The sequence below is a fragment of the Hyla sarda genome, chromosome 1, assembly GCF_029499605.1.
Source record: "Hyla sarda isolate aHylSar1 chromosome 1, aHylSar1.hap1, whole genome shotgun sequence".
In the NCBI taxonomy this organism is placed as follows: Eukaryota; Metazoa; Chordata; class Amphibia; order Anura; family Hylidae; genus Hyla; species Hyla sarda.
The window spans coordinates 231,611,552-231,626,979 of NC_079189.1; the positions used below are offsets into that span (position 1 = coordinate 231,611,552).

The 15,428-nt window shown below is 42.3% G+C and overlaps 1 protein-coding gene across 1 annotated transcript in view; it reads right to left on the reverse strand.

The window, feature by feature from the left end:
* Positions 1 to 936: 936 nt before the first annotated feature.
* CFAP299 (cilia and flagella associated protein 299) overlaps positions 937 to 15,428 on the reverse strand; it is a 534,640-nt gene continuing 520,148 nt past the window's right edge. Inside the window, exons 6-7 of the mRNA XM_056568944.1 lie at positions 15,238 to 15,367; positions 937 to 1,080 (exon numbers count right to left, since the gene is read on the reverse strand). Of these exons, the coding sequence (XP_056424919.1) occupies positions 985 to 1,080; positions 15,238 to 15,367 (226 nt within the window). The 3' untranslated portion in view covers positions 937 to 984. The remainder of the gene's footprint in view (positions 1,081 to 15,237; positions 15,368 to 15,428) is intronic.

The window sequence follows — 15,428 nt, forward strand, 5'->3', positions numbered from 1 at the left end:
GAGGACAAGCAGGGCTCTGTGCACTGAGGACAAGCATGGCTCTGTATACTGATGACAAGCAGGGCTCTGTGCACTGAGGACAAGCAGGGCTCTGTACATTGAGGACAAGCAGGGCTCTCTACACTGAGGACAAGCAGGGCTCTGTACATTGAGGGTAAGCAGGGCTCTGTACACTGAGGACAAGCAGAGCTGTGTGCACTGAGGACAAGCAGGGCTCTGTGCAGTGAGGACAAGCAGGGCTCTGTACACTGAGGACAAGCAGGGGTCTGTGCAGGGAGGACAATCAAGGCTTGGCGTACGAGGACAAGCAGGGCTCTGTACACTGAGGACAAGCAGGTGTCTGTGCACTGAGGACAAGCAGGGCTCTGTGCACTGAGGACAAGCAGGGCTCTACACTGAGAACAAGCATGGCTCTGTGCAGTGAGGACAAGCAGGGCTCTGTGCAGTGAGGACAAGCAGGGCTCTGTGCAGTGAGGACAAGCAGGGCTCTGTGCACTGAGGAAAAGCATGGCTCTGTACACTGAGGACAAGCAGGGCTCTGTGCACTGAGGACAAGCAGGGCTCTGTACATTGAGGACAAGCAGGGCTCTGTACACTGAGGACAAGCAGGGCTCTGTGCAGGGAGGACAATCAAGGCTTGGTGTACGAGGACAAGCAGGGTTCTGTACACTGAGGACAAGCAGGGCTCTGTGCAGTGAGGACAATCAAGGCTTGGTGTGTATGAGGACAAGCAGGGCTCTGTGCAGTGAGACTCTTTGACATGCGGGCCTGAGGTGGGGTTTCCGTCGAAGGCCAGCCCACATTCAAACTTGTAGCAGGAAACTAGGCTGGGAGTTTGCAAGTTTAAACACACCCTAAAGGGGTCATTATTAAAATGTATGTATAGAGAAGATAACCCCCATTGACATTATCTACAAAACAAATGGAACATTCCTTAGAGTCATGTGTTTATTTGATAAGCAAAGACAACATTTTTTCTTAAGTTCAAGTTTTTCGTCTGGTGACGTGATCATAGATGACAGCTTGGATATAAAGATTGGTCTGGATAGGAGTCCGAGTTGAATTATCTCCTGGTGAGGCCTAAAATATAGAAAAGAATTGTCAGTTATCAATGACCAATGTATATGTATTATCAATATTTTATTAGTTGTTGATGTGGCCAAAAAGGTCTGACTGCAGTTTTTGCTGTAAAAACAATAGTCAATATATTTTCTTATTATTATCACTAGTAGCAAAATAATGTCACATTTTGTTTTCATTTTTTTGTAATCTGATATTTAGTAGGGTTTTTTTTTCTTACTTGAACTTGAGTCACCATTAAGCTAAAGATCAAGTCCAGTGAAGGAAGCGTTCTTTCTCTTGGTAGTTGCAGAGATGCTTGTTTGGAGGATGAGTAAATGTATTTACACTGTAGCAACTGATGGACTGGGAAGTTTCAGCCATATGATTGATTTTTCCACAAAAGTTTTCTGAAGATCAAGGGGCACATTTATGAAATCCTGTACATAGGAAAAGTTGACCAGTTGCCCATAGCAACCAATCAGATTGTTTCTTTTATTTTTCAGAGGCCTTTTAAAATTTTAAAGAAGCAATTTGATTGGTTGCTATAGGCAACTGGTCAACTTTTCCTCTGCACAAGTTTTATTAAATTTCCCCCGGAGTCTAAAATAGGGATGATTTGGCAATAAATCACAGTGAAACCTTTTTAAGACAACCACTCAAAATGACATGAAAAGTAGTCTTCTAAAGAGGTAAACTTACGAGGCTCAGTATATGTAATTGACAGCTCCTTTTGCAATTGCTGACCAATGAAGTCGCAGATGTGTTTGATAGGAGACAAGCAAGTTCAAAGACATTGTAGGCAATGGTAGCACATTTAGGCCATACATGTTGGTCACAGTAGCACAAATAACATGTGACCTGGCGTCGAGTTGAAAAATGGGACACGTCGGAGGGATGTCTTTTGAACAGTTTTATGACCAAATCAATGTAAGACCAAGGTGTTAATGTACCTGGAATAAATACAGTGGAATCTCTCAATAGGGGACACTCACAGGGAAAGAAAAAGTGTCCGCTATCAAGAGATGTCCCCTATTGGAAAAAAAGGCTCAAAAATCTTTCTAATTGACTGAATACTGATCTGTGTTCACTCCAGAGTGTAATTACCTATAAACCACGCTAAAAAGCAATATTACATTAGACTTTCCCAGTGACATTTAATCTCCCCTCTTGATCCCTCCAATGCCACATAATTCTTCCCCCTTTGAACCATTCTGTGCCACTTTATTCCCCCTTTATATCCTGTGCCACTTTATTCCCCCTTGGTCCCTCCTGTGCCATGTCATACCCGCTTTATTACCCTCTGTGCAAATTCATTATCCCTGGGCCATTTCTTACCCCCTGTGCCATTTCATTCCCCTTTATCCCCCTGTGCCACTTTATTCCCCCTGTGCCCTGTGCTAAATCATCCCCCCCCTTACCCCTTAGGCCACATCACTTTTCCCCTTCCCTCCTTCACCTGTTATTTTTACATGGCCAGCAGGTTCAGGTGCAGGGGCTCTCAGCGGATTTGACGTTCTCCTGACGTCCTCTGCATTGCACTTACTGAGAGCAGCAGCAGCTGCTCAAATCAAACCCGCTGAGAGCCCCTGTACCTGAGCCTGCTGGCCAGGTAAGAAAAACAACAGGGAGAGGAGGGAAGGGGTGGAAAAGAAATGGCAAAGGGGTGGTAAAGAGGGGGTGATGAATCTGCACAGAGGGTAATAAAGGGGGAAAATAGCATGGGGGATTAAGGGGAAATGATGAGGCACAGGGGGTTATAAAGGGGGATGATGTGGCATGGGGGGGATCAGGGGGGAATGATGTGGCCAGCAGACATACAGAAGTAGGAGACCACTGTTTAAACAGCGGTCTTCTACTTCTGTGCTGGGAAGCCGTGGCCCCTTACTGGGGTATTGGCTGTACCCCCTGATGGCAGCCCTGTGTACAAGGTTGGGCCAGCACATAAGCCTGGTTCTCCCCTATTGGGATCATTTTGTCACCTGTTAGGAGCGTTTTGTCCCTTATTGGGAGTGTTTTGTTCCCTTTTGGGAGTGTCCATGTCCACTATTGGGAATGTCCTCCATACGGAGGGCGCAAATACATTAAGTCTTCTAGGATTCTGCTGGGGATGGCCCCTAGCAACGGACTACAAGGGCAGGATCTGCTCCCCCAGTATATATATGCACAACTGCATTTGGGGTTGAGCACCTCCAGCCATTTGAGACCACGTTTTTTGTTGTTGTTTGTAAATTTATACGTGGAGGTGTGTAAACTCCATATGTTAATGCGCCTTGAACACTTTCCAGGCAGCATTAGGGTTGCACCTGTGAGGCCATGCACCTATATCAGCCAACTTGGGTGGGGCTTGTAGCCTCTCTCCCCCCTTCCATTGTATGTGTGCTCAGTCACGCTGGAGGGAACTGGGAGCAGGCTGCATGTCGACCTAGTGCTGCTGTAATTGCCCACTGGCCCCTGGTTTTTGCTTATTACGCACAGGTAGGTTAGCGTTAGGTCCCGTGCCATCTGAGAAACCTTGGCGTTGGTGTGCGGGCTCTGGTGTGTCCTTTATATAAGGATACACTGGCGAATGTCTCAATTTTAACATCAGTGTTGAGGGATTAGCCAATGTCACTGTATACATCTACCACAGTAGTGCACCTACATTTCTGTATTGTATTATTCTAATTGTTACACATCCACACCGTTTATCTGGTGTAGGATTCTATTGTGGCACTTGTAGTCCGCTGCAGGCATCCTCCATTGTATGCATTTTTATGCTGGGGACGGCCCCTAGCAACGGACTACAAGGGCAGGATCTGCTCCCCCAGTATATATATGCACAACTGCATTTGGGGTTGAGCACCTCCAGCCATTTGAGACCACGTTTTTTGTTGTTGTTTGTAAATTTATACGTGGAGGTGTGTAAACTCCATATGTTAATGCGCCTTGAACACTTTCCAGGCAGCATTAGGGTTGCACCTGTGAGGCCATGCACCTATATCAGCCAACTTGGGTGGGGCTTGTAGCCTCTCTCCCCCCTTCCATTGTATGTGTGCTCAGTCACGCTGGAGGGAACTGGGAGCAGGCTGCATGTCGACCTAGTGCTGCTGTAATTGCCCACTGGCCCCTGGTTTTTGCTTATTACGCACAGGTAGGTTAGCGTTAGGTCCCGTGCCATCTGAGAAACCTTGGCGTTGGTGTGCGGGCTCTGGTGTGTCCTTTATATAAGGATACACTGGCGAATGTCTCAATTTTAACATCAGTGTTGAGGGATTAGCCAATGTCACTGTATACATCTACCACAGTAGTGCACCTACATTTCTGTATTGTATTATTCTAATTGTTACACATCCACACCGTTTATCTGGTGTAGGATTCTATTGTGGCACTTGTAGTCCGCTGCAGGCATCCTCCATTGTATGCATTTTTATGCTGGGGATGGCCCCTAGCAACGGACTACAAGGGCAGGATCTGCTCCCCCAGTATATATATGCACAACTGCATTTGGGGTTGAGCACCTCCAGCCATTTGAGACCACGTTTTTTGTTGTTGTTTGTAAATTTATACGTGGAGGTGTGTAAACTCCATATGTTAATGCGCCTTGAACACTTTCCAGGCAGCATTAGGGTTGCACCTGTGAGGCCATGCACCTATATCAGCCAACTTGGGTGGGGCTTGTAGCCTCTCTCCCCCCTTCCATTGTATGTGTGCTCAGTCACGCTGGAGGGAACTGGGAGCAGGCTGCATGTCGACCTAGTGCTGCTGTAATTGCCCACTGGCCCCTGGTTTTTGCTTATTACGCACAGGTAGGTTAGCGTTAGGTCCCGTGCCATCTGAGAAACCTTGGCGTTGGTGTGCGGGCTCTGGTGTGTCCTTTATATAAGGATACACTGGCGAATGTCTCAATTTTAACATCAGTGTTGAGGGATTAGCCAATGTCACTGTATACATCTACCACAGTAGTGCACCTACATATCTGTATTGTAGGATTCTGCCGGGGGAATAAAAAACTGTCCGCTATTAGGAGGTGTCCCCTATTGGGAGGTGTCCGCTAATGGAGATTTTACTGTACTAGAGGGGTCTTGCTACTATAAATTATGCTATCTCACACCATAATTCCTCGAGTATATACCATTCCCTCACAAAGACCTCTTCATGGCGATGCCCACATGATCTCCAGACCAATCTCAAGCTATCATTGCATCCAAGATAAAAGTGGGACATATTGCTGAAGAGGATAGACCTACATTTCAACCACCATTGCCATCTTGAACTGCATCATGATGGTCTTTGAGAGTGGTGGAACACCTGTTGCTCCACGTTTTGCTTGTAGACCAATGTCATGTAAGATTCTTCTGATGGTTTGTGTATACAATGTCGGATGCCCTAGTCTTGGTAAATGACTTTCAATTTCTTTTGTGTTACAGAATAGATAACTATGTGCCATTCTTGTAATCTGATGATCCATCTGTGCAGAGGTTAACCTCTGTGCACCTGTAAGGGTATGTTCACACAGATAGAACTTGTGCAGAATTTCAGCAGGGAATATTCCACATGGACATTCTGCTGCATTCTGCATTGCTCTCAGTTGGACTCTATTCTGTTCACATGGCAGAATTTCCATGTCAGATGTTTCTACCACAGAAATTCTGATTCCGGAGTCTGCAGAAAGAATAGACAAGTCCACAAGGAAATGCATTGCCATATTCGCTGTTGGTCTCCCAACCACTGGAAATGCAACATTAAAAAGTAAAGCCAAAAAGAGAAAAAGAGGGGATAATAGTACTGACACTTATGGGCTGTTATACCTGGATTAATAGTGGTGCAAAGGCCATGGCAGACAGCAAATAAATTGAGACAATTTGGGTGTTCCAAAATGTTAGACATAGAAATAAATCCACTGAGAAATGCAGAAGGGAACTGACCAGAGTAGATGTCATCTAGATCTTCATACTGAGCATCGGAGCTGTGGGATGGCATGGAAGCACAGCTCCGATCCTCGGTATGAAGATCTAGAAGACATCTACTCTGGTCAGTTCCCTTCTGCCTTTCTTCTTTTACAGTGAAACATTAAAAAGTGCTGACATCTTGGCCTATGTGAATAGCAATCTGCTGAAGTGATCAACCAAGCTTGCAGGATTCTGTCACTCTCATTTTGTGTTTTTTATGGTCTCATGTGGCTAAAAAAATCTGCTTTTGATTTGCCTTTTTTTCACCATTGAATCCAAAGATTGGAGCTAGGTGATCATTTACAGATTTTAGTCATGCAAGCTACTTACTTAACCTTACAGCTTGTCTTTCTTGGTATTGCAATTTCACTGCATATCTGGTCTGGATAAGGGGATAAGGGTTTGTTTCAGGCTATGTTCACACTTTGGAATTGCCGTGCCAGATGTTTCCGGCACAGAAATTCCAAATTTCTTGTCTACAGAAAGAATGTATACAACAAAAAAGGTTCCAGGGCAATGATTCATTAACAACCTTTAAGGAGTGACCCCCTTGTGGGGAAAACCCTTACTAGAACCCCCCCCCCCGTAAAATGTACTATTTTTTATTGGGCCCCATAGCCCTTGACAAAGCTGATTCGTTCAGCGAAACGTTTGGGGGCTAGCCATATTTTAACACAGCGGATAGGGATATGTAGATTAGTGCAATAGAAGCTGTCACAAAGTATATACAACAAGTGCCAGCAGCACTCAAGCCAATAGGAGAGGCTACCCTTTCCTTCTTTACCCACTGACACCGCTGATATAGTTTTAAAGAGTGTGTTCATAGGGTTTTTGTTTTAACCTGTAATACTAATAAAGATAGTAAATTTTACAGAGGGGGGGGGGGGGGGTTTCTAGTAAGGGTTTTCCCCACAGGGGGGTAACCCCTTAAAGGTTGTTACAGAAAGAATGAACTTTGTTGAGCCCAAACGTCTCATTTTACAACGTTGTAATCACCTGATTTATCTAACTTACATATTGGAAAATCTTTACTACTTTTTACTATTACCCAATAGTTTGGGTAATAAAAAAACAAAATGCAATTCTTCTCCATATCTGGTATAGAAATAGAAACCCATATACTATCTTCTATATACTGTGTAGGTGAGGTTTGTAGACACAAAACTTTGCAATGTAAGACAAAAGCTAGCTGGTAACTTCAAACTCAGGTGGCACCAATGAAAATGCACACTATACTGCCAAACCTTAATTTGGGCTCATACGTTCCTACAGTGCAATGTGGCCATTTACAGTAAAGATGGTGCATACAGTTTTGTATTTTTGCATTATTCTTGTTAGGGTGCTTTCCTATAGAGGTTAAAGGGGTATTTTGATGTTAGGTAACAAGGAATTTTTTTCTACAGAAGCATTGCTTTCCTATCTGCCCTAGTTTTGAAAAAAAAAAAAAAATTGTTTCTAGGGATATAGTCATCTCCCTATGTCAAAACTCACAATTTCCTGGTTAAGCAGTTGCCAAGTACTAGAGAGAGAGAAAGAGAGAGAGAGAGAGAGAGAGAGAGAGAGAGAGAGAGAGAGAGAGAGAGAGAGAGAGAGAGAGAGAGAGAGAGAGAGAGAGAGAGAGAAAAGCTACTGGGGCTACTGAGACAACACTACACTGACAATGAAAGGACTACACAACGTCTTCCCAGGGGTGAATCAGGTAATAGTATTCTGAAGCCAGTATAGTTAATAATAATACTATATTAGTAAATTATATGTCTTGGGGTGATAGTTTAATTTTAATACAATTTTTCATTTATCAGAATATCCCTTTAATGGCAAATCTGAAGGGCAAGTCAAGCCAAGTATTTTGTATAGACCTCATTTAAAAACATTTCTTCAGGTTTCTATTCAGTGGCTGGCGACACGTAATGTCTGCAGTGCTGCTGCTTATGGAAAAGGTTGTACCGCTTTTTCATCCACACTAAGACAAATTTAAATACTGTATATACTCGAGTATAAGCCGACCCGAATATAAGCCGAGGCCCCTAATTTTACTCCCAAAACCCAAGAAAAGTTATTGACTCGACTATAAGCCTAGGGTGGGAAATACATCATCCCCCCCATGTAATCATCCAGACCCCCGTCATCATCCCCCCCTTCATCATCGCCGCCTGTCAATCCCTTCATCAGTGGTCTTCAACCTACGATCCTCCAGAGCTTTCAAAACTACAACTCCCAGCATGCCCGGACAGCCAACCGCCTGTCAATCCCTTCATCAGTGGTCTTCCGCCTGTCAGTGATCTTCCGCCTGTCAATCCCTTCATCAGTGGTCTTCAACCTGTGGACCTCCAGAGGTTTCAAAACTACAGCTCCCAGCATGCCCGGACAGCCATGGGCTGTCTGGGTATGCTGGGTGTTGTAGTTTTGAAACTTCTGGAGGTCCACAGGTTGAAGAACACTCCCCCCTTTTGTTTTGTACTCACCTCCCCTCGGCGGGAAGTTAGGGTGAGCTGGTACGGGCCATCTATGCTGCAGGGACCGTCCGGTGGGGATGGTTAGTCGTTGCGGGCTGTCCATTTTCACCTGGGGGCCTCTTCTCCGCGCTTTGGGCCCGGCTCCGGACTAGTGACGTTGCCTTGACGACGACGCACAGGGACGTTGCGCATGAACGTCCCAGTCCGTCGTTGTCAAGGCAACGTCACACACCCCCAGTGAAAATGGACAGCAAGCAAGGACTATTCCTCCCCACCGGATGGTCCCTGCAGCATAGATGGCCCGGACCAGCTCACCCTAACTTCCCGCCGAGGGGAGGTGAGTACAAAGCAAGAGGAGGGGGGGCTGGATGATGACGAAGGCCGCAGTGGTCTTCAACCTGCAGACCTACAGAGGTTTCAAAACTACAACACCCAGTAGTGCTGGAAGTTGTAGTTTTGCAACCTCTGGAGGTCCGCAAGTTGAAGACCACTGATGAAGGGATTGACAGGCGGAGAGTTCACTTGAGTATAAGCCGAGGGGGGCGTTTTCAGCACGAAAAATTGTGCTGAAAAACTCGGCTTATACTCGAGTATATACGGTAACTACAAGTTCAGTAAGGAATCAAAACTAATGCAAGAAAAACTGCATCATAACTGCATGAAGGCTTCAACAAAAACTGCATGTAGTTAACCATGAGAACCACAAAAGGAACGCATGGCTTTTGCACATAGTGAATTCTACCCTTATAGTCAATTTTTTACATTTGGATACAGTATTGCTAAGCTAAAGGCTTGGGCTAATTTATAGCACAACTTGAGAGCAAATGCCGTGCTATAAATAACATTTGAGAATGTAATAGAAGCCATATTACATATACTTCAATGACACCATTCAAAGTATTAAACCATTCAGCTGCACTGATGGTGTCCCTCATAAAGTTACAGCCGGTTTGTAAACAATCTGTATACACAAAGGCTATTGGAGAATCTCAGATGGAAAAGCAAAGCACCAGATGCAAAGGACATAACTAATGTCTCTTATTTTGTTATTTTCCTTTATCCAGGTTTGCAGCTGGAAAATTGGAATAAACAAATTTGGGAGCAATGTTTACTTTGACATAAAGGAGGTTTTTAAACACACACTGCACTCCACCACATATCAACTGCATTGTACATTAATAAAACTGTTATAATCACCATACTTCAGAGAAAGATAATATGTATTGTCTGTTCCCCCAGTTTAATACGACAATAACAAGAAAGATCTTCTGACAACTTAAATATCTAATGTTTGCACAAGTACAAAGCTTCCTCATATAAATATTGACACTAGAATAGTAAATAAGACATCGAAATGTATCCTTGTAGAACCGTTCACTCCAGATATGTACAGGAAGCAGCTGCAGTTTAGTAAACATGATCAATAATATTAATATTGTGTGCACTTTTATATCCACTAGAATGTATGTGCAATATACCTGCTATCATTCTAACATTGTTTAAAGCCCCTATTACATAGTGATCTAGTCCATAGGGTTCAATTAGGACAAGAGTCCATCAAGTTCAACCAGAACCCTATTGTGTTGATCCAGAGCAAGGTAAAAAAAAAAAAGGCAAAACATGTAGGAGGTAGACAGACGTCTTGGTTTTAATCATCAGTCTAACAAGTCTCTTGCAAAACATAAAAGCAGAGCGGATGGCACACTGAGTAGCACATTAACATTTAGCCCCACAGCATTACAACTTCCCTGAGAACAGAGTATACAGAGTATCACTAGGCCATTAACGTCTATTATGATATAATTACCCATGTGCCATCATCTGGTGCTGGTGGCTTATAGGGGACCCAGGTCTCTAACAATCCTCCAACAATGTAATTATGTGGGTTTGCCACCAAGCCAGCCCACATGATGGCACATGCCTGATCCAGGAATAAAGGAATCTGCCATCAGTATCACCCACAAACTTGCTGAAATATGTTGAGTTTTTGTGAAAATGCCAGGAACACGCCCCTTTTCAGTGACCATGCCCCCATTTTCACAACGGTCGCACCCCATTTTAGGTTTTCTTAGTAAAATGGAGAATTAGTAGGAGAAACTGGCGCTCAAACCAACAAAACATGTTGGGTTTGCAATAGTAAATGAGGGCCACTACTTCTTGTGATCTTACAGAACATCATTAAGGAAGTTACCACCCATACTTAAAGGGGAATACCTTGTCACTTACATTGTCAATCAGGCATCACCCCGGTGTAAGCACTGGTGTGCTATAGGGAATCTGCCTTGAAACCGCTGGAGGGGATCCAACGGAGCAGAAATATTTGAGTTTGTTACTGGGCGCACACGCTACAGTATAGGATTCACCACAGACACTGTATTGAAAATAAAAAAAGAGGGTTGTTTTATTAATAAAAGTCGACAATGCGTTTCGAGAGCTCCTGCTCTCTTTCTCAAGTGCTCTCTTATGACTTGAGAAAAAGAGCAAGAGATCTTGAAACGTGTTGCCAACTTTTAATTACAGAATAAACCCTCTTTTTTATTTTCAATATGGTGTCCGTGGTGAATCCTATACCGTAACGGTGTGTGCTCAGTAACCAACCTGATATTTCTCCTCCGTTGTATCCCCTTCAGCGGTTTCAAGGCATCTATTGAACCTTCCCCATGCGGTCGGTTCCAGGTCTGGGCAGCAACGCAACTAATCTTAATTCCATTTATGTGCATAAAGGTGTTGAGCTCTTAGCCCAAGACCATTAGGTACGTGAGCATTAATCTGAACCTATATACCTGTGTTACCTAAGGTAAAGGCAAAAGGCAGCTCCACCATTGTCCGTTTTTCTTTTCTGCATGTACTTCTAAAGGGAATCTGCCAACACATGACCCTGACATACCAGCAAAGCAGTAACATTACCAAAGCAGTGTGACATCAATTACTATCCTTCACACCTATCCTAGAGACCATAGCTAACAACACCACATTTCTCACTCTCCTATCAGTATCAAGCTCTCCTTTTTGTACAAATTTGCAATATTTATTACCAGGAAGTGTGTAGGTTTATTGGCATAATGATTGTAAAGTAAATATGCAATATACACCAATATATTATCTGATGATTAATCCTGTATGTGAAGCTATCAAAGAGAAATACTCCAGTCTACAGAGCTTGCACCAAATTCTCATATTTTATGCTGATCCTCTGGCGAAAGGTCAAGACCTCTCACAAACTTCCCCTTGTTAAATGTCGTATTCATTTTTGCTATATCTGTATGTTTACTGTGTATGTGAACAAAGACCAGATACCACACTGTAAAATCCCGTTGCCTCCACGTATGACCTTCACTTAATAATAAGTAGCATCTCCTGCACTATCTTATTAAATTTCCATAGCCTTTGATGTAGCTGAACACTGTTATTAGGTAACTATTGAACAAACTTTGCTACAGTTTAATAAAGAATGGAATTCATTATATGAACATTTATCAACCCAGCTAGTCAGAAGAATAAATAAACAGAAGATTAATCATTCTTCTAGGAGGAAGAAAACAACCTACTGACAGATAGCTCATATATATTGCTCTTCAAAAGATATATCCTTCCATATGGAATTAATGACAGCAATTGGAGGAAACTGCTATGCCAGCGTTGTCTCCTTTTTCCTGTGCTCTAAGACAATAAACAGTTTCTATGTTTATACGAGGGACGATGTACCCATTTGTCATGAGGAAGGGTCATGTCATTTTATTGCCCAGAACTATCATATTATCTAGGGCAGCTGGGCAAAAGTTATACATCAAGAGCAAAATATAGAGATGAAGCGAATATTTTAGCATAGATTTTCTTACTCCCATGCACAGGTGCAAACTTTATTCTTGTTTTTCAAGAACATCTGCTTAGTTGCTTTGTGAAAAAAGTTATACAAGAGCAGTTTGTAGTAAACCCATATGATGTAGTTCACAGTTCTACCTGCATAATGCTCATTTTAATTTAATAGATATATATATTGTAGATTATGCTATATGTATAGTCTAAATTTAATAGTTGAAATATAATATTTCCATTTCAACAGAATATGCCATAGATGTTTGATGGATGCAACTACCTTGGGAACAAAGGCCTCGCCAGTGTATCTGTTTTAAAGATCGGGCAGGCTTGGAAAACTAGTTCTTAATATGAGGGACCTGCATCTATCAGACATTTATGGCATATCCTTAGCTTTAAATGCCATTGGTCCTGTCAACCTAACTTACTGAACTTGATCAACTTTGCTATGAGGCCAACATCAAGTGGACAGCTGACCATCGCACCAATATGTGCTTATTGAACCACTCATTCAAAATCCATGGTGTGGATCCTTTTTTGATGAAAATTAACATTTGTGAAGTCAGGTACTGATGTCAGACCTATCTCAACTGGTGTTCTAGTTCATCCCAAAGGTGCTAAAGCGGTTTGATGTCAGGGCTCTTTATGGCACTTGAGTTTCTTCACACCAAATTTGTCAAACCATGTATTTATGGCACCTCTATGTGCACAGAAACACAAACAGAATGAAATGGGACAGGGCCTTCCCCAAAATGCTGCAACAAATTTATCAAAACACACTATTGTCTAAAATGTTTGTGTATGATATGGCATTAACATTAGCCTTCATCAGAAATAAAAGGCCTTGTCAAATCCTGGCAAAGAACACCATGACAATGTCCTTTCTCCATCTGATTTCCCAGTTATCCAGCAAACTTGGATTAAGCCATCAAACTATCCAGTTCACGCCACTCTGGCCAATGTTTGGCATTGGGCATGGTGGTTTTAGGCTTGTGTGCAGCTGCTGGACAATTCAAAGCAAATTCTGGTGATAATGTTGCTTCTAGAAACAGTGGTGATACATCAGATTATAAACTATTTTTTATATGCCTTAAGCTTCAGGGCTGAGTTGTGTGAGTTTTCTGTTGTGTACCATTTTGTGTTTTACATTAATGGCCGTAAATGTTGGCACCCCTGAAATTTGTCGAGAAAATTAAGTATTTCTCAAATTAGACAAAATGTGACGCCAAACTCCAAAAATGGGCTGGACAAAATTATTGGCACCCTTTCAAAATTGTGGATAAATAATTGTTTCAAGCATGTGATGCACCTTTAAACTACCCTGGGGAAAGTAACAGGTGTGGGCAATATAAAACTCACACCTGAAAGCAGATAAAAAGGAGAGAAGTTCAATTAGTCTTTGCATTGTGTGTCTGTGTGTGCCACACTAAGCAGGGACAACAGAAAGAGGAGAAGAGAACTGTCTGAGGACTTGACCAAAATTGTTGAAAAATATCAACAATCTCAAGTCCACAAGCCCAAGAGAAAAATTGATGAAAGGTGTAAACACAGAATACTCTGGCTGGTGGATAAGCAGCGCCAAACAAGTTCCAAAGATATTCAAGCTGTCCTGCATGCTCAGGGAGCATCAGTGTCAGCACAAAATATCCCAATGCCATGGCAGGAGACCCAGGAGGACCCCATGGCTGACACAGAGACATACAAAAGCAAGACTATATTTTGTCAAAATGAACTTGAGTAAGCCAAAATCCTTCGGGGGAAAATGTCTTGTGGACAGATGAGACCAAGATAGAGCTTTTTCCAGTACTTTTTAGGGGCTGTATACTAAAGAGAAATCCAAAAAAGAAATGCATTTCCTCTGATGTCATGACCACAGTGCTCTCTGCTGACCTCTGCTGTCCATTTTAGGAACTGTCCAGAGCAGGAGAAAATGCCCATAGCAAACATATGCTGCTCTGGACAGTTCCTAAAATGGACAGCAGAGGTCAGCAGAGAGCACTGTGGTCATGACATCAGAGGAAATGCATTTCTTTTTTGGATTTCTCTTTAGTATACAGCCCCTAAAAAGTACTGGAAGGATTAAGATTTTTTTTAATAGAAGTGATTTACAAATCTGTTTAACTTTCTGGCACCAGTTTATTTAAAAAAAAAAAAAAAGTTTTCCATGGGAGTACCCCTTTAACTATGCTGTTCAATACAGAAGTATACAAAAAATTGTTTAATTAAAGTGGAACTCTAGTGCCCTTCAGTTATATTGACTTTAATCGCTATAGTGGCTTTTTGACTCTATCAGCCTACTGAAGAACATTAGGAAATTAGAACTGAGGTTAGTGCAACAGCAATATAGGATGAGTGACTAAATGAACACAGGTCATTGTATATCTGGAAAAGTAGGGAAGAGTGTGGAAAAAGTCTGTAGAAAAGTTTTCTCTAGCATTAACATAGTCAGATAGACACATCATTAGGATGTTTTAAAAGAACTAAAGACATTTTATTTGGGATGACGTGTTCACTGGAAAGGAAGAAAAGGGGACAAAATCTACTTTGTAAAGGACATTTATCACTATAACTACTGTATAGTGTTAGTCAGAAAAATCTCAACCTGACATTTATTTGCTTTTATAGCAGACTACTTGATACTTATGTACATTCAAAAGTAACACAAAAGGAAAATCCTGTGATGGATTCTCCTTAACAGAACCCAGAATAACAGAGAATGCATATTTATATGTGTGACTGAGCCATGAACAATGAACCTCTGAGCTGTAAAAGACCGTACAGATCCCTCATTTCAAGCAGATCCTTAAATATATAAACACACAAAGGAGTGACAATATTAGTCCTCAGGTTTCTAAGTGATACCACTTGTAAAGCCACGAAACACAGGCAGTAAAAACAGTCCGGAATCCTTAAAACATATGGTAATGTGAGAAGAGAAGTGAAAATTGCCGCTTTGCTCAGAGGAAAATATTTACCTTAGGATCCACGTTTAGTATTTTCCTGTCCCGCTTATTTTTAAACAGTAATCCAGATGAATTTTCTGCAATCACTTGGTAATTTGGACTTGCGTTTGAAGTTGACACATGGGTTTCCCAGTTATAGAAACTGCAAAAATGGAAAATTACGGAAAAGTAAATTAAAACCCTTACCCTTACCATTACTTTGA